The sequence below is a fragment of the Pseudopodoces humilis genome, chromosome 4 (assembly GCF_049639895.1).
Source record: "Pseudopodoces humilis isolate 2021_Gansu_Grassland_sample_001 chromosome 4, ASM4963989v1, whole genome shotgun sequence".
In the NCBI taxonomy this organism is placed as follows: Eukaryota; Metazoa; Chordata; class Aves; order Passeriformes; family Paridae; genus Pseudopodoces; species Pseudopodoces humilis.
In genome coordinates, this window is record NC_142203.1 from 6,152,683 (window position 1) to 6,172,874 (window position 20,192).

The 20,192-nt window shown below is 39.8% G+C and overlaps 1 protein-coding gene across 1 annotated transcript in view; it reads right to left on the reverse strand.

The window, feature by feature from the left end:
- Window positions 1-148: 148 nt before the first annotated feature.
- Window positions 149-20,192, reverse strand: part of CAMK4 (calcium/calmodulin dependent protein kinase IV) — a 148,621-nt gene continuing 128,577 nt past the window's right edge. The window contains exons 6-11 of the mRNA XM_005529992.3: window positions 16,273-16,363; window positions 14,382-14,456; window positions 10,939-11,014; window positions 6,697-6,823; window positions 4,549-4,701; window positions 149-1,857 (exon numbers count right to left, since the gene is read on the reverse strand). Of these exons, the coding sequence (XP_005530049.2) occupies window positions 1,696-1,857; window positions 4,549-4,701; window positions 6,697-6,823; window positions 10,939-11,014; window positions 14,382-14,456; window positions 16,273-16,363 (684 nt within the window). The 3' untranslated portion in view covers window positions 149-1,695. The remainder of the gene's footprint in view (window positions 1,858-4,548; window positions 4,702-6,696; window positions 6,824-10,938; window positions 11,015-14,381; window positions 14,457-16,272; window positions 16,364-20,192) is intronic.

Here is a 20,192-nt window from a genome sequence, read left to right on the forward strand (position 1 = left end):
CAGAATGGATGCTTGTACTTTAAATTTCAACTTCTTAGTCAGCAAAACTTTTTGTACAGAATTCTAAGAACTGGATAAAAAAATCTCAAGTATAATAGATTCATTAGCATGCATTTTCACACAGTAAAGACAGGATCTTTAATCCTCCTTTATATATTAATTTAGAGCACATTTTATTTATTAAATCTACCATACGAATAACATTGTATTACCCTTTAATTTCATCAGGAAATGTAGTTATTGAATGTTTTATTAAAGTCTTGGTTTTTCAGTATCTGCTATACTTTTTCAAGGCAAGTTGTGCAAGGCCTAACAACAACATGAAAACATTAAAGCAAAAGAGGAATGATGATTGTATTAGGATGGTAGGTAACTATCAGTATTAAAAAGTTTAACAAGCACAAATAACATTTTTGTACATCAGGTTCTTTTTGACATTTTTGTAATATATCAGTACAATAGTCACATGCTTTCAAATAGATAACAAACAAGTGTAAGTGGTCATACACACTGATGCACATTAGTTTTTCAGTTCCTATCAATCACATTCAACAAAAACATCAAGATAGCTGAAGGGCCTGACCCTACTTTTGCAAGCTGATTGATGCACACAGCTGCTAACTCAAGAATACCTCTGGGCAGATGCAAGATTGGTGCTGGTAGATAACTTTACAGGAGGGGTCCTTTGTTTGGAAAATGTGGGCTAATTACAAGTGGAAACTGCTCACTCATGAGGTTAAACTACACAGGAACCGACTAGATTATACTGCTTGCTCCTAGACCTTGCGTAAGAGTGTTTCCCGGAAGCAAAATCAGAAAGCTGTGGCATAGCTTCCTTCAAGCACTTACAACTTATTTAAATGCAGATTATTCCCGTAGGGCCTATAAAATGTCTTCTAGCTGCAGATTAGAATTTTAATGAATAAATATAATGGTATGCCAAAAATTTGCATGTACTCTAATCCTTGTTAAGTCTATAGTTTTGTTTTGCTAACACTTGACCATGGAATGGAATGGCAGAAATCTGAGAAATTTTGGTTGTTATTAAAATACTGTATATAAACAGGAAAAGTCAGAATAAGGCATTCTCAATGCAAGCTTGCACAATATATGTTTTCATGCCCAGTGGAACTACCATTTCAATTTCTTCTCAGAAGTACTGGAATGTTTTTTTCTTGGGTTTTTTTTTTTTTTTTTTTTTTTGCATGTAAATCCCCAAATAACTTTTCAGTATTACAGATAAAATAAATTATTTCATGCATAAGTTTTAAAAGCATTGGTTTGATATTTCCTTCCGTTTTGTTTGCTGAAGGACTATGAATCTGGAAGGAAACAGTTCAAAGAAACTCAACATAGATAAGACACCTACTTCCATAAAACCAAACAAAACAGCATTTTGTTTCAAATGCCACCTAGGAACACTAGATAGATGAAGAATACATATTATGGTAGGTAGTTAGTAATCCCCATGTTTTCACCTGCCGGTATTACTGCAAATGACACTGTTTCCATGACATGCCTAGCGGTACAGTTTACTACTTCCATAAGCAGTCACATGCACTGAAGGTAGGATCACCAGGCAGGGCCTGTGGCGCCCCGAAGCAGAACCAGAGAGGCCAAGCTTACTGTCTCGCTGGGTGACAAGGTAGCTGGTGTATGAAATGACACATCTCTGCCGGCATCAGCAACATCCACCTAAGGCATTTCTTCTGGAACCGCTGCTGCTGCTGCTTCCTGAGTGGGTTTCTCCTCGGGCTGGGTGTCGTGGGTGCTGTGGCTGGGCTTGTGGCTGTCGTGGGCGCTGTGGGTGCTGGCGCTGCCGAGGCGCGTGGAGGCCACCACGGCTTTCACGGCGGCCTGAGAGAGAGAGGTCCAAGCAAACATTCCTTAGGGGGCACGGCCCGTCGGCACCGCGGCCTCAGCACTGCCCCATAGGGAATGCCACTGCACCTAGTCTTCCTGGGAATGTCACCTGTGGAAACCTGCCTGGGCCTGGGCCAACTCAGAAGGCCGCCTGGGATACTGGGCTGAGGTTTAAAACTGCTGCTTTCACAAGGTTACCTGCTGGGTGACATGAACACAACTGGTTTTCAGCTATGCCTGCTGGTGTTTTGTGGGTTGTTTTTGGTTTTTTCTTTTTTTTGTTGTTTTTTGCTTCTTTTTTGTGTGTGGGGTTTTGGTTTTTTTTTTGTTTGTTTGGGTTTTTCAGTTTTGTTTTTGGGTTTTTTTTGGGGTTTTTGGTTTTGTTGTTTTTGGTGTTGTTTAGAAAATAGTTCAGGTGTCCCATGATTAGGCTGGATGGCAAAAAATAAAGTCATCACCTTCTGTCATAATAATAACAATAGTATTATCACTGATTATTCCATGAATATTTCAAGAAGGAACACAATATTTATCACTATTGCATATTCCAAGCACAATGCTGCAGACCACATGGGCAACTTCCTAAGTATAAATATATAAAAATACACACTGGGGGTAGGCTTTCATATCACATGAAATATCACAAAATGAAGACACACAGGAAGACAGTTATATTAGCCTTTGCCTTGAAGAGTTTTATTGCCTGAAAAAAACCCAGACATACAGAGGTGAAGAAAATAAATGCTAATTTCTGTGTGTGACAACTCAAGCTATTTTTGACTTGGCAGCTTTTGCTTAGACATTAAAGAAGTGGGTCTGCAGGAAGAGATGAAGAGCATAGCAAGTTTTGAGGATTCTTTGGAGAGGTAATCACACACATATTAAAAAAAAAAAAAAAACCCCACACAAAAAAGAAAGAAACAAAAAAACTTCCACAAAAAGTAAAAAGGAAAAAAGAATATGTTAATGAAAAACAGATAACATAAACACGGTCAATAAAAAAGAATCAGCTGCAACAGATAATGAAGAAATGCTGTAATGTATAAACCAAAGAAAGTGGCAAGAATTTTGAGAGACTAGACCTCTTAAAGGAAAAACTACAGACATCCACATTAGCGATGAGAGGACTTTAGAAAACTGATTACAAACACAGCAAGCCACTCAATGGCTTGTCAATGGCAATATTATAATGTCTAAAGGTACTTTCCATGTAATTTACTCTCACAAGCAGTGTTGGATGTTTATGAAACAAATCCAACACAGCCAATGAGAAACCAAATCCTGACTGAGACCTTTAGAGTTACCCTTTAAAATCTGTCTACATAAAGAAAGCCTGCTGATGAACTTTTATATGTTGGGAAAGCGGAGATAATTATATATTATTCTTACTAAGAAAACAACAGCTAAAGTGTGTACTTACTACTTTAATGTCTGCTTTGGTTCTATTTTTTTTGGAATTGTCTAAAAATTTATTGTTTCTTTTACACATATATTTGTGGGAAATTATTAACTCTACAAGGACTGCTGCCTTCAATCAATCCTCTTCATAATTGGAGATTTGATAATTTTATCTTAACAGAGAAACACTGAAGAAATAAACTTAAAAAAAGCGATAGTCTGTAATCACAAAAGAATGAATTGATTTACTGTAGGGGTCTAAATAAAATAAACTTTAAAAAAATGTCTCTGGTATAAAAATATAAAGAAAAACAAAATCAAAACATCAATGTCTCTGAGAACTTTGTAAGTGACAAAACAAATTTCTTTACCCCGTGGAGATTCTCTGCAACAGTTCTCTACTAAAAAAAATACAGCAAAGACAGAGTTAAGGGTCAGTTTTTTGTGAATTGGTATCTCTATGGAATTCACTAAAGCTCTCAGGTTATTTTTTACTATTATTCCCCAGGGCTACAAGGGCAGCTTCACTGTAGCTGTTGCTAACAATTTCTGTGCTGAAGTACCCCTGGAATTATCTCCTGAGCAGATGGAAATCTTTAAAAACTGAAGAACAGTTTAGGGGAGAAGAAAGTTTCCTGATACTATGTCAGTCGGGTTCCCAGTTGCCTGCTGTTTGCACCTAAAGATGTTTCCCTGGTTTGTCCCATGGTAGATATGTAGACTGGATGGTAAAGGAGCATCCTGGGAACATTTTGTGGACCTACATATCTGAAATGCTGAATCTAGATCATACAGAAGGATGGCTTAAACCTCCTGCTTTGTGTTGATAGGTATGGGTAACTGAGGGAGGGTTAGGGGTCAAAACATGCTTTAATAGACTAATTTTCTTCTAGATTTATGGATACTCATTAAGAAATTACTCAGTATGTTGTTATTTCTGGTCAGGATTCTAAGGATGCACCAGCAATACAGATGGATGGACAGAAGCAAGAAAGGAAGAAGGGAAATAAAGATGAAAAGTAAGGACTTTGTGAGAGCTGTGTACATCCTCAGCAGTCCTATCTGTGTAGATAAAGTTTTCAATCAACTTCACACTTTTTATTTGTTTGGCTTCAGTCATTGACTAAATCAGCTTCAGACTTCTTCAATCTTCATCAGACATCTTAAATAAAAACCTTCCATAACATCATGGAATATTGTCCTCAAAAATGTACAAGGTTTCTGCAAGGCCACTAATTTAATTGCATGCTTTCATAGCCAAAACAGAGACTATGAGCAGAGACTTGCCTTAAGTTTACGCCGGGCATTGAATTCTTGAAGTTTCTTTTGTGCGTTGTCCATATGTGCAAAGTTTATTGCCTTCCCTGTGACCCATGGGTGCTGCAAAGCCTGTAGAGTGGTGAGGCGTTTCTTGGGGTCTAAAACAATCAACTTTTTAACCTGCATCACAAGCAAGAAATACAAAAGACTGTCAACCTTATTCTTCATTCAAATTTACCTAGTTTTGCATTTGGGGGTTCTGGTCTTCATTTGGGAAGCATCTTAGGTGAGACATTCTAAGAGACCAACAAGAATTTTCATTTGTGTTTTTGTAAGTATTCTACTTCTGGCATTTCTTGGTCCTCCATAAATAACATCTGATTAAGACAGCCACTAAGGGGGAAGAGAGAAGAGAAAGAATCAACTGGTTACCAACATATGAAGGGTATCACCAACGCAGATGACCTGTATCTATCATAGGCTCTTTCATGTCTGAATTGTCAGAAAAACCCTAAGAGAGTCTCAGAATCTCTAAGAAGTATCTCTGCTTTTGGATTTGGACTGGATTAGAAAGTTTAAATTATGCATATGCAGCTCATGCAGACTTGTTCCACTCAGTCCCTGTCAGGTACATCATAAAGGAAATGTTTCTTTCAGTTATTGTAAAACCTCATGTACACATAAAAAAAAGAACTGTACAAGTGTTTCTGTCTTAGCTCACTCTGAAACTAATGCTGTTTGCACCATTCCTTCTGTCATCAAAGCCAGCAAACCTGGACTTCTACAAACATGACTGTAAGATATTTTTGGGAAAAAGGCACTGCAAACATACCCCTGGGACTGGAGACAGTCCTGCTGGATACAGGGTGTGTCCAGTCAAGCGACATTCCATGGGTTTTATTATATCTCTGGACAAGTGGTGTTTTAAAAAAAGAAAGGTGAGGATGGAGTAACAAAGTAAGCAGACTGCACTCTGCAGACCCACACTTACCCAGCTCTCCTGACTGCAGACCCTCTTGGAGTAGAGTGCATGGCACAGGGCTTCACTGCTCCTATGTGCCCAAGGCTGAGGGAAAACTTGCTTTAGGGTTCTCTGAAATCTCCCTACAAAGAGCTTTTAAAGAAAGTTGGTGCCCTGAAGTGCATGGAGGAGAACAGGCATTGTGGGTGTCTCCAAGGAAAATATTGAGTTAAGCAAATCACTTCAGCTGAACACTGAGCACTGAACAGCATGGGTTTTGAGAGTCATGGTCATCATCCTTATCTACAGTTTTGCTATGAAAAGTTCAAACCTGAAAGTTTGAGCTTCACTTTACTAAAACAGTATGGAGCAGTTAGGACAAAAGCTTTACCTGTAGACTGCTGTTTATCTGGCATTAAATTATACATTTTTTGCCTTAGAAAAATTTCACATCTCATAAAACAACAAAAAAGTACTTTGAACTTGTACAATCCTTCCATTTGAAATATCCTGAAGTACTTCACTAACATTAATGACATAGTATGTTTTGACACAGCTTGCATAAGAATATATGGAACTAAGCACTTGTGTTTTCAGTGCTAATGAAATAACTGAATTATGAAAAATATTATTGACAAAGTCAGACTCAAGCATACCTATCTTTGCAGATCAGTGTCTCCTGGATCCAAGTTACTTTATCCAGTAATAAAAGAATACGGTGCAGATAGCATGCCAGCCCTTGCATTTTTCTAATGGAGCATATTTAAAAGTAGTCAATCTTTTCTCATCTACTAAAAAAAACTTGAATGTACACAAAAAGCATGTCAGAAAAAGCAGTGTGGGGGGGGGGAAGTGTCATTCCTTTTTATATTCTTCCCCAAAATTCAGGCTTGAAAACTGCACAAAAAGAAGGGCTTGTTTCTACATTCCCCTGAAGGTGTGTTTGCCTGGAAAAGAGGAATGATGAAACACTTCGGATCTGTAAGAGCTTCACATGAGCACTGTGACAGCTGCCAACAATCTATGGTTTACTTCACAGAAGAACCTGAGTATCTATGTTTTGAGTGCAAAATCACAGCACCATAATAAAGCAAAGACAAGAGGAAACAACTATGATCAATTAATTAATGAATTATCCTGCCCCACCCCAAAATGGACTCTTTCTCAGTGACAAAAATACTAAATACAGCAAGTCTCATTTTTGCTTTACTTACTAAATCCTTGGCATTCAGAGACACATCATCCCACCAGGGGGACACAAAGTCATATTCACAGCTCAGGATCCTCTTAAACATATACTGATCTCCCCTTTCATCATAAAATGGTTCAAAGCCACAAAGTCTGAAAGGATAAAAAAGAAATTAATTTATCCAAGTTTAATTAGTCTTGTGTTGTTAGAAACTGTTCATGGTAGTACTTTTCCCTACTTTGTGTTCTGTAGATCACTTTGGGAAACCAGACTGGATGGACTCAAGAATCCCTAATTCTACAGAGCAGGGAGCAATGTGGCCAGATGTATTCTTAAGCACTGGGAAAGACTTTTCTAATAGTAATTTTTCTATTTTCACATGTGTTTAATTGGAACTATTAAAACAGGATCATGAAGCATTTATCAGAACCCCTATAACTCTTGCCAGAGGAATAGAAATTAGCTGAGGAAACTTCATCTTACACGTGAAGTTACAAGTTTTTATATATCCAGTTAGGACTGATTTTTATTCATGTACATTTTTTCATCCTATTAGCCACAACATGTAAAACCTTTGGTAAGTTTTCATGATCAGCCCTCATCTTTACTTAGGTAACCTACATACAATCTAGAAGTCTTGTGATCTCACTAAATGACTGCATTTATAAATATATTGAATAATACAGAGATCCACACAGCTGGCCCCAGGGAAAGCAGATTCATAAATGTGGTTTCCATTTGTATAATGTCTTTTTTTATCACTTAGTGAAGTGATAAAATCACCTTAATCATGCCTGCACACATAATCAGATTTTTGAAGTGAATTTCCTATTCAGCCAGTATGTGATGTGAGCTTAACAGAGAAAGTCTTTCTGCTCCTCTGCCTCCAGAAAATGCAACAAGCAGTTAAGATGATGAGAGGAAAACAAAAGCAGATCATAAAGATCAAGACAGCAACCAATTTAGAAAAGCCTTACATTTTAACCTGTTTCTGTTTTTTTAAATACAATGTGCTTACTGTTCTGAAAAAGGAGGCTGAGGTTCAAGGAAGAAATGTGGTTTTGGGAGTGGTACATAGCTGTGGGTGGAACAGCTGCATCACATTCCACTGCTGAAGAGGGGAAACACCTCATTGTAGGCACATTCTGAGCACGTTATTTTTCCAAGTCTGGCAGAGACGTATTAAAACACAAGGATCCAGCCTCCAAACCTTGTGCTTCAGGAGGTGGTGGCCAGCCAGAGCCCCTCTGCTGCTCTCCTCCTGTTTGCTGCCTCTCCCATCAGCATTTCTGGACTTGCAGCAGGTCCCTGCTGTTCCCATGGAACACCCCTGAGCAGTGCCCCTCACTGACTCAGCCCGAACTGCCTTTTGGATCCCAGTAACCTATGATAGTAAGAACCTCCTTAAACCTTGCTGTGACTGTGCTGGAAGCCTCCTAACTGAACTCACTACCATCATCTATTGTTCTCCTATTAACAATGTCAATAGATAGCTTCTAATTAAAAATTCACTTCAGCAGACAGATTTTTTTTTTTTTTGGCTACATGCCAAAATAGGCAAGTAAACCTGGATATTTCAGATTAGATTAATTAAATCAGTGCAAGACTAGTGTGGCTGCACTTGATTTAATTTTATTTTGAAAGAACATTTTACTATTGTGATTCACTTTATATCAGTTGCCTACCAATAAAGGAAAAGTCAATGTAGACAGCTTAAAAAACAACTAAAAATGACCAGATGATGTTTTGTGTCCTTTTAAGCAACTTAGTAAAATAACACCTTTAATTAAATCCATGCAATTTCAACTACAGGCAAAGCTTCTGTATTTGTCAACCACTGTCTTCATCTCAAACATGCAGAAGGATTTCAAAGCTGCTTTAAGCACACAAAAGGACTGCTTCTCTTGACTTTTAAAACTATACTACATGTGGCTTCCCTTGAATTATGACAGTTATCACAAATAGGTCTTACTATAATTTGGCTCAGGAAAAACTTCTGTCAGAATATGTGCCAAAGTTTTTTTTGATCAAATAGCAAGTTCACTTTGGTTAATGACAAGATACAGTTTTATGCAGATCCTCTTTAACTCTTTAATGGCTGTTAACTCCTACATCCACTCCATTCTGGGGGGGCATACAGGAAATTTTTTTATTATATTTTTTTGACTCTATGTAAGTAGTTTTCCTATACTGAACTATAAGACTGAGACAGGCAACATTGTCCTCTGGGCTCCAGGATTAATGACTTAGTAATTTCACATGTACCTTTCTGGTCTCAGTTTCTAATCCATCAGACATAGATCAACAAAACTTTATACACAATAGGAGAGTTTTAAATGTGGAGTACTGTTAAAGCAAATGGACGAGACAGCCAGGTAGATTTTTGCCTGTCTTGTTCCTGTATATCAAATTGGATTTTGAGGTGGGAGTAGGACAGGATTAGACGGAGGAAGAATAGAAGAGTATCTATAGTCATGCAGCCCCATCCAGGGCAAGAACTCACACGCTCATATTTATGCACCTGCAGAGGTTTAGTGTGGCTTGGGAGCATCCCCTGAATAGCTGGAAGGTTTTGAGAAGCTGCATATAGAAAATGCCACTCCAGATATTCAGATAGGAATTGTATGGAGTTTGATTGGAGCTTACTTACACTTGAAAACAAGTTCTGCTTAAAAAAGGCTCTTAGTTTGAAATGCAACAGCTTCATTAAGCCTTGAGTAACTAGGAAAGGCCATAACTTAACCTAGGTGGCTTTTTAAAGGGGCAACAAAAGTCACCTCTCCAGTCTTGGGGGCCATCTTGCTGGCAAATTTCACATCTCTGAATGGAAACCTTAAAAGTTGCAAGAAATGAGCACCTGGCAGGCAATATCTGAGATGTGATCCTCAACACAAGGTCTGGATCTTAAACCAGACCTTGAGACAAAGATAGACACATTTAAAAAGGAGCAAATAACAAAATGGCAAATAGGAATATTGTAGCCTATTATTTACAGGTACCCAAAAAGAGACCTTTGAACTATTGGAGGCTTATGTGCAGAACAAAAGATGATTTTTTTCTGACATTACCATCAGAGTGTTTATATATCCTTACATGGACTTTTAGTATAAACCCTAGAGAATATAGTTATTTTCTTTGCAAAAGATGAAAAGAACTGTGTTATTGCACACTATACTTGCTGGACATAGCAAGTACCAGGGGAGGGACAATGGCCCACATGTATAAAACCCTCCATATCTTTAAGGCACTGTTGGGGGTTGGCTTGCTTTCTTTCTCACTTACAGGGTTTTTTTTCCCCAAAAGTTGCTAGGAAACTAGCTACTGGGTCTTTATTGGTACTTAAAAAAACCCCAAAGAGTTAGGGGTCCCACTCCCAGAGAGAAGAGTCCTGCTGAGCACCGGGACCTGGCTGCCCCAGGGTTTGTGCAGCAAAGCCTCTGTCCCATCCCTTCCTGTCGGGACTGAGCTGCCACCACCATGAGCTCCCTCAGCTTGAGGCCGAGCAGGCAGTCACTGGGTCCTGTTTCTGGTTCTTGTTAATGCCAGAGTTGTTGTTTTGTTTGCCTTATTATATGTACTAGTAAAGAACTGTTATTCCTATTCTCGTATCTTTTGCCTGAGAGCCCCTTGATTTCAAAAATATAATAATTTGAAGGGAGGGAGTTTACATTTTCCATTTCAAGGCTCCTACCTTCCTTAGCAGACATCTGTCTTTCAAACCAAGACAAGTAAATATGTAAAAGCTCATTTTCTTCCCATAAAAGGCATCCTAGAGGTATTGTATATAACTACACCAGTTGTCTTAGCAATGTCATTGCCAAGGGTCTAAATTCAGTCTTCCAATTATTCTCCCATAAAGAAGGGAGTCAATACATCATAGACTATTTTCCCTTCTCAGTAATCTTCCTTTGAAAAATTCATTCAATACAATAAAGTAATTACAATTCTTAGCAATTGAATCATGACTAGCCACAATAAGACTTAGACAAAAATGGCTATTTAAACACAAGTGTTTGGAACTTTTGGCCTATACTCGTTCACACTAATGGCATGATTCTGCACATATCTTGTTGCTGTGCAGGAAGAACTGTTATATTTATCAAATATTTAAACTGAGCATCCTCCTGTAGGATTTGACTTGCTTCAGTAAAGTTTGGAATATAGTAATTAAAGTTCAGGCTCTTATCTTCAATGGCACAGCTCACAGTGTCATGAAGTCCTGGGGGTGCTAAAAAGAGAACCTCTCTATAGCACTGTCTGCACTTACAGGATGTAGGTGATAATCCCCAAGGACCACATGTCCACTTCAGGGCCATAGGCACATCCCCGTAGTATCTCTGGTGCTGCAGAGGACAAAACACTTGTCAGTAAACACAAAAGCTGAGTGAAAAAATAACAGTCACAAAATCAATTAAAGTCCATGCACAGTTGTGTCTTTTGTAAAAAGTTGGCACTATCCATTTAAGCCCTTAATTAGGTAAATGATTCCCTTCACTGACCATAAAGCAAAAGAAGTCATGCCCAAGGTGAGCCAGAATTAAATGAGAAGTGTACTTTGGATTCAAATTGTTTTTAGTTTGTAAAAAGAACCACAGAAAGCTACAGCTGCACTGGAGCTACAATGTGACCAAGAAGGTGAATGCTTTAACTTCAGTATTTTGCTTAGTGTTTTTATAAATACATCAACAACAGAAATGGGGCCAATGAAAATCTCCATCCTTTACTGGAAGCAGAGGCAAGCACTGGAATGAAGGATGAGGAACAGGCTGAGGTACTTAATGCCTTCTTTGCCTCAGTCCTCAACAGCAAGGACTGTTTATCCTCTGGGAGCCAGCCCCTGAGCTGGCAGACAGGGACTGAGAGCAGAACAGACCCTGTGCAATCCAGGACAAGGGAGGCTGAGCCACAAGCCCATGGGACCATGTGGGATTCATCCTGGGGTGCTGAGGGAGCTGGAGAAGGAGCTTGTCAAGCTGCTCTGCATCACTGATCATCAGTCCTATCTAACTAGGAATGTCCCAGATGATTTGGAGGTTGGCTAATGTGATGTCCATCCATAAGAAAGGGAGGAAAATGGATGCAGGGAAGTACAGGCCTGTGAGCCAGACCTTGGTGCCAGGGAAGATCATGGAGAAGATCATCTTGAATGTGATCGCACAACACATACAGGACAGTGCAGGGGACCAGGTACAGCCTACAGGGGTTCAGGAATGGCACATCCTGCCTGACCATCCTGATCTCCTTTTATGAGCAGGTGATCCACATGGCAGATGAGAGGAGAGCTGTGGATGTTGTCTATGGGAACTCCAGTAAAGCCTTTGGCACTGTCTCCCGTGGCACTCTCCCGGAGATACTGGCTGCTCATGGCTTGGACAGGTGCTGTGTCACTGGGTGAAAAACTGTCTGAACATCTGGACCTGGGAGTGATGTGAATGGAGTTAAATCCAGCTGGTGGTGGATGTAACCCCAGTGGGGTGCCCCAGGGTTCAGTGTTGGGCCCAATTCTGCTTAATATCTTTATTTGTGATCTGGATGGGGAGATGGAGGGCACCCTCAGTCAGTTTGCAGATGACACTAAGTCAAGGGGCAACTAGGAAAGCTGTTCAGAGGGATGTGGAGAGGCTGGATCTGTGAAAGGCCAATGGCATGAGGTTCAGTGAGATTGAGTGTCAGTCCTGCCTTGGGCCAGAACAACCCCCTGCTACAGGCTGGGGTCAGGGTGGCTGGAAAACTGCTCAGCAGGAAAGGACCAGGTGTGCTGGTTGACAGTGGCTAAACATGAGCCAGCTGTGCCCAGGTGGCCAAGAAGCCCAAGGGCATCCTGGCAATAGTGGGGCAGTTACCATCCCCCCTGCGCTGGGGTCACACCTCAAATGTTGTGTCCAGTTTGAGGCCCCTCACAACCAGGAGGACCTTGAGGGGCTGGAGCGTGTCCAGAGAATGGCAATGAAACTGGTGAAGGTATAGACTTCGTAAATAAATACTAAGAGGAGCAGAGGGAGGTGTGAATGTTCAGCCTGGAGAAAAGGAGGCTCAGGGAGTCTCTACAACTACATGGACAGAGGTTGTAGTGGGGTGAGGATTGGCTTTCTCTCCCACGTAACAATGATGGGTCAAGAGAAAACAGCTCAAGCTTTACTAGGTGAGATTCAGGTTGGACATTAGGAAGGATTTTCTCACAGAAAGCATGGTTAAGCATTGGAACAAGCTGCCCAGGGAGATGGTGGAGTCATAATCCCTGGAGGTGTTCAAGAAATAACTGGACATGACCCTTAGTGCCATAGTTCAGTGAGCATGGTGGTGTTCAGTCAAAGGTTGGAAAACACCTCCAAGATTGTTAAGTCCATGGTTAAGTCAATGGTTCTATGAGACTGTTTATTTGGCACTATATTTCGGGCTTAATTTTGATATTCTGTTTTAGCTGGAAAGAAAGACAGACCATTTCAGAGATTTGCTTCTGCTGCAGTGAGGACCAGACAGAAAGACCAGGCAGTTTTTGGGGACTTCAGATCTGCAGCAGTAAAGAGGAGTCGATGTCTACCCAAGCAGCTTGATAAGCACAGCTTGAGGGCCCTGGTCCCTGGATCTGTGATGCACATGGGATAACTGCCACATTCCTGGAGCACAGTGGGCTGGCTGTACCTACGAACATCAGTGCAACCTCTTCCCCTCCCCACATTACACTTGCACAGCCATAAAGAGAATGGCTTTTGGTATTTTTTTTTTTCCAGATCGATTTCCAGAAGTTTTCTTTTGGTGAATGGATTTGTCCCACACATTGCTTTTAGTTTAGATGTTGCCTGTAACAGACTGATCATGAATCACCGCTTTGCACTGGGCTTCATTTTTTGTGCTGCTCTCAGAAATCACTGATGCTCTTCTTGTTAAGTTCATGGAAGGCACAACATTGCAGCAAACTAAGTTTTCTGTGACCACTTTCTTGCCTTCAGTCCTCTGCATCAATCTGCACATCCCAAGGACTGTAGATTGTCAAGTCTTGATGCCAAAGAATTCAGATTCCAGTTTTTGTTTTTGTTGCTGTGTCCTTTCTGGAGAAGCTGCCGATACATGGGTGAGCAGGATGTGGGAGCTGGCAGCCTGAAACCATCAATTATTCATAGTTTAATTTGGCATTTAAACAGTATTTCTCCTGGGTCTCCTCCAATTCTGGAAAGTAATGCTTGAATATTTTCCAGGACTTCTGCACGGTCAGTTAACTTGAGTTGTAAATCAAGGATTGCTATAGACACATGACTATAGGCATAAAGCTCCTTTCTTCCCTTCTCTGCAGAAATGTTCAGCCTCAATCCTTCCCACCAAGTCAACATAACTCTGAGGGCTCTTCTATGGGAATAAGCCTTATCCTATTTTTATAGTATATGAGGATGGGCATTAAAAGAGCTAAGCACTGACTACATTGGTAGTGTAACTGTCACAAGAGAAGAAAACCAGAACATTAATAGCTAATATATGAAATATAGTTTTATGAAACTAACTGGACTGGAATTAGGTGCTGCTCTAAAGCAGACTTGGCACATGTGTGTGCTTTGCAGGCAATGTCACACAAGGTAATGGACAATGACAATGTCACCTGAATTGCATTATCAGCTGTTCTATGAGGTAACAGAGTGATCTCGTGGTCTTCTCCAGTGTCCTCTTTCTGTTGACTTTACAGTTATAAAAGCAAATGTAAGTAAGAAAACAACATACCACAGTACCCTGGAGTTCCACAAACTGTCTTCATGGTCACATGATCTTCCACAATCTTGGAAAGTCCAAAGTCAGCTGTTAAGATGGTTTGGGAATATTAATGTTTGTACTCCCTGTAATAATGTGGGGTTTGTTTGTTGTATATGCAATTAAATAAACATTTATATGTTAAATGAAGGTATTGGCATTTCCAGAGGTAAGCACTGATTTAATGAATCTACCCAAGCTGCAATCTGGAAGCAAAATTTGCTGTACAAATGAGTATTCCTGGCTCCTGCTGGACAAAAATGTAGCTTGTATTTTATTCTGAAAACTGCACAAAGTCAGTACACTGTGAGGCCTAAGGGCATGCAAGCAGAGATCCAGATATATATTTTAGGTATATATTCAGTTTCTACTCTGTGAGTAACCCAATAAAATTATCAGAACTATTTTGGGTTGCTTTTTTAGTCAACAGTCATGTAGTCTCTGCAAGACAAAACCACAATATCAGCAGTATTTTGATAGAAGGCTTCTAGGGGCATAAAGACGGTGACAGAAGTACTGATCATCCTTTCTGCAATGTTCCACCCTGAATTACTATTCACAGAGCAAGGGCCTTCATGACAATACATACTGTACTTGTATGACTCCTTTACAAAAGTCATTGAATTGTTCACAACTCTTTTTTTTCACTGAGAATAAACTGAGCTTATTAAAATTCTGGTTTAGGTGACGAAAATCACCTTTGCATCAAAAGCAAAAAAAGACTTGATTTTGTTTCGTTGGACCAAATATAAAAGGGAATGTTTTGGCTCAAGATCAGGATAAAAATAGGTCACTTGTTCCTAAATGGCTATCCTTCTTGCATTATTATTTATCTAATTAGGAAAACAGTTTACTTTTATAAAAACAGCCACTAGTTCAAAACTGGATTTCAGTTTAAACACAGCAATGACTTCACCAGGAAGATGAATAATCCTACCATTTAGGAAATGCTTTAAAAGCCCAACACACTCTGGATGTCAAACCAAAGCCATTGGTGCTGCATTATTATCATATGATAATTACGCATATTATCAAATTTAGAGCCTTTCCAGGAAAGGTAAGTAGGGTAAGATATAAATTAAGATACCATCATTCTGAGAACTAAGATGTTCCTAGAAATTTATACTAAATTTCTTGAGGCCAGTTCATGGAAATTTGTCTCCAGAAACCCATGATGAACACCAGCCTGATGAACATGGAAAAAACTCATGCTCCTAAGGGAGCACCAGGTGGTATTTTCAAACCCAGAAGGGTGGCACAGGTGCTTCTTGTTGCTTAAGCAAAAACTAGGCATGTCCAAAATTTTTGGAGGTCATACCGTTTGGAGGTGTCTGCCACCTCCAACAGAACTGGCACAATACATTCCTGATCAGGACAGCCTTGTCCTTCCTCACCCCTCTGTGGTGCTGACCACGCTTCAGAGAGTTTTCCTGTGCTCTTTGCAAAAATCTCTCCATGTCCCTCAAATCTGCCTTCAAAACAGAAGCCAGCCTTACCCAATTATCTTTCTACCACTTATCTGCACATTTTAATTTTCACACCAATGTATCTTTCCTCTTAAAGTACTAGTTTAGCAGAAAAAAGGGGCATAGAAGTGGTGCACAGAACTTTATGCTGTTCTCATGATCCTTCTTTTTCTAAGTGTGTTAATCGCTGCCACGCTGGCACAATTTTGGCTATAAATTCTCCAAGCAAGGATTTAGTTTTGCATTGGTTTTGAAACCATCATGTGCAGCTGTGCTGCTGAAGTAACATGCTGTTCATTAAGCACTGGCTTCAAGCAGGGTGATTTTGAGGTGCATCAACTCTAATCAGTTATCACATATTACTGACTCGGAGGCGTCACACTTTTAGTGCTGCTCACCGATTTTTAATGGTGCATCTGGTGCTGGTGTTGCATAGAGTAGATTTTCTGGCTTCAAGTCTCGATGCACAATCCCATTTGCATGCAGATACTGAAAAAGAGAAAGTCAAAGCATGTAAGTGAGAATGGTCAAGCATGAGTTAACATCTCTCTAATTCTCTATTGCATTAGATTAATATATGCTCTGTGTGTGACACAGAGTTACTTCACCAATTTTCAGCAGCTCTTTTTTCTGCAAACTTGCTCAGTGAAGGATCCTTGGGCTCATACCGTAATCTGAACAGAAAAAATAAAATTTTGGAAGGCAAAGGTAACATCATGTTCATCTGGGAACAGAAACATCTCAGAAAGTATCCTTGAATTTTAATAGAGCAGTAACTCCTAAGAAGCAATCTAATAGATGATGAGATGCCAAAGTCTGGCTCAGAGGAAGGTTGTTTCTCCACATTATAACATTCTGAGAGATAGGAAAATGGGCACATAACTATTAAACAATTAAAGAGATGTATTTGAGTAGAAAGGATGTAGGTGTCTTGGGCCAACTACAAAATGCTTGCGGTCCCTCGGTGCAGACCTCTTACAAGTTTTAAAACCACTCAGTTGCAAAGCCCCAGAAATCCTTCTGTCTTGCCAAAGTACATGTAGTATATGTGAATTGATTCACCACTGAATTCCTGCCTTGCACTAATGGAAAGAAAAAATTCTAGAACATAAAGCTGCCATTTACTCTGCTATGAACAGAAATAGAAAAAAATTATAATATACAATATACTGATAGACAAAAAAAGGATAAACTAGTGACAGAAATTCTGTATTTCTTATTGATAAAATATTCACACAAAACTCTGAAGTCTTAGAAGATAAATGCTTAAGGGTAGAATCACATTATCTTATTCAAAAGTCTCATATTCTACATTTTAGCAGCATCTCTCTCAGCTGTGTTTTCACTACCAAAACCTCCCAGTGTCTGTGCATATTTATGTGGGAAATGATAAAAGATTGAATATTCATCTAGACCACACAGCTATAATGTGCACCTGAGTTAGAATCTGAGGTGAATTCTTGACTGTGTATCTCATTGGAATTTTAGTTCTTATAAATTACCAGTGATTAAGTAACATTAATGAGGAATACATTGCTCTGTCCTTGGGCATTGTTTTAGTGACACTGTGTGCTTTTCATGAGTATTTTTCTCCCAGTGCAATAAGTGTTCTCTATTGACTTTGCCTGTAATCCTAAAGTCACAGGATTTGTCATGATACAGCATTTAGAGATCAGCCAAAGACTCTCACCTTACTTCACAGTGAAATTTAAGTGTTTGTCCCAGCTGTATTCTACAGTGAGGTAACTATTCAATTATCCAAAGTAAAAACAGCCAACAACATGTGGAAACTGGTGGATTGTACACTACTACATCATTTAATGCAGCCACATCTGCATGGCTGCAAAAAATCATGTCCACCCTACATAAAAATCCATCTTCATCACGCCAGACGTAAGTGTAGCAAAGATGCTCCCACAGCACAGCAGTGGTGTGTTTGACATGCAGAGCTGAGAGTGGCACACAGGGAGCTGACCAAAAGCCATCAGACTGGGGTGGACAGAAAAATATGTTCATGTGCTGCAAATCAGTTTAGCTGCCTCTGCAAGAGTGAGAAGAATCAGATATTTCACAACCACTCGATGGAAAACAGACACTTCCAATTCAGCTGCACAAAAAAAATCCTTGACCAAATTTGTGCAGAGGAATTTTCCAGCCAAGTTTGCAGTCTTTTAGCAGGTCCTTTTTAACACATGCCCATAATCTTAAAAACATTTTATGCTGTGAGGCTGAAAACATAGAAATTTTCTTCTCTTTCCAGAAACACATTTTTGTAGGAGGGAATTTTGGGAAAAACTTCAGGAGAAGCTGTTCAACTTTTCCTCCATTATAAATCAAAAAACGAGACTGGCTTGTGGAGCTCCTTCTCAGACACAGTAAGAACTATAACTGAGAAAATCTGCTAACCACGCATGTGCCTCATGACTGACTGACTTTTTAAACAACTTGTATTGAACTTGGAGTGTGAACTGGATTTTTGCTGCAAACTTACAAAGACCCAAGAAGGAATATTTTCCTCCCCTGTTCAGCCTACCATTTGCATAAAACTCACACATGGGGGTGCCCAACAAATGAAAATTGCCTCAATAACTTTACCCATGCCTTTCAAAGATTGTCACTGCAATAATCTGAGCTCTCTCTCTTCCATGTGCTCTCATCACAACACCCGCACCTACTCCCTCTTCACCACACCTCCCCTTATCTTCCCAGCATCTAATTCAGAATTCCTGCCCAGACATAGTAACTCCTCTGACATCTCTCTGCAGCCCACAGAGGTCCTGCCCTGGTCACACCCTAAAATCAGTCCTTGCTGTTCTTGCCTCTCTCATCTACTGTTTCTCCTGCTTGACTTGTTTGCTGGGACAAGACATGCATATGGCCAGGGATGCTGCCAGGTCCTTCATTTAGCAGACCTACTGTTGGCAGGTTATATCTTCCATAATATGTTAGAATTCTTTGAGTTTTGCCAATAGGGTCAATAGTTTTGTTGTGAACTAGCAGACAGAAGGGCAACATGGATAAAAAGCTCCCTGAACCAACACAACAAAAAACCCCAGTGGTTTTATGGATATGGATATCCCATTCTCCATGGAAGTATCAGCTAGGCTCATAAGCCCCCAGCCCTCTGAAGGGATAGACAACTGGCTGAACTTCTGTAGAAGGTATCTGCATCCAAACAGCCTTGTTAATAAAGGTAAATAAGCAGATGTAGTAACCTCCTGTCCTCCAGCCTGAGCCCCCTGTCACTCACTGAGAGCATGTTCTGCTCCACAATCCCCTTGCAACACTCATTTTCAGCACTGCTGAAAATCTTACTTAGTAGATACCCTGGGACTGACCTGTTTCCAAATTTTCTTCAGTCCAAATAGCTCTGCTCTCCATGTAGCATTAAAGCTCTTGGTATTTACAGGACTACTGCTTGGTCTTACATAAATATGAAAAGTGTTCTGAGCTAAAATCTCTTCGCTCAGAAACAAGTTTAGTTAAATTAGCATAATCCACTTTGTTTAACACTTATCTCAGTTTGTATCTGCTGTATTTTGATTGCTCTCAGCTTATTTCTTGTATATTGATTTTAATAAAAGTTATGTTCCTTTGCATAACTGAATACTTTCCCAGTTTGTAGTACAGAGTCGGGCACTGTGCACTTCCATTGTAAGACAGGTAGTCTGTGCTCTACTACTTATGTGCTATGTCTCTTAATGATTAAGTTATGTGATGAAATGAGAGGATTTGGGCCCAGGTATAAGGCCGTATCACTCACATTATGAACCTAGGCATTACTGAATTACATCACTTTCCCCACATAAAAGATATGGATAAGACTTGGAAAATATTTCTATGGCTGGATGTACAGTTTGTAAATGCACAGCACTGCAAAGCAGTTTAACATAGCATGCACATTAAAATATGATTATGTGTACTCTCACTGTAACTAAAATATTCAGTTTTCACTTTCTTCAGATTTTCAGTAGAGAATGCCAGCCAATAAGAAACCATGGAGACCTCTCAGGTAACCTCTTTCAGGGAGAAAAGTTTTATAAAATAATTGAGTAGTACAATCTTTTTACTCTTTGATAAACTTTGAGGTCACACTTGTCATGACACTAGGCCATGCTGAGTCCGACATACAGGCTCTTCTCTGCAGAACTTGCTTAAAATGAGGCAGCCTTCATCTTGGCCTTTACTCCTAGGCCACACAATAGCAGCTCATGACTGAACGATTTCCATGAATATGACTGCAACAGAAAGACTTGTTTTTCTTTTTTTTTTTTCTTTCCATCTAAGCTTTTTTCGCAAAAAGCTCTCGCTTTGCTGC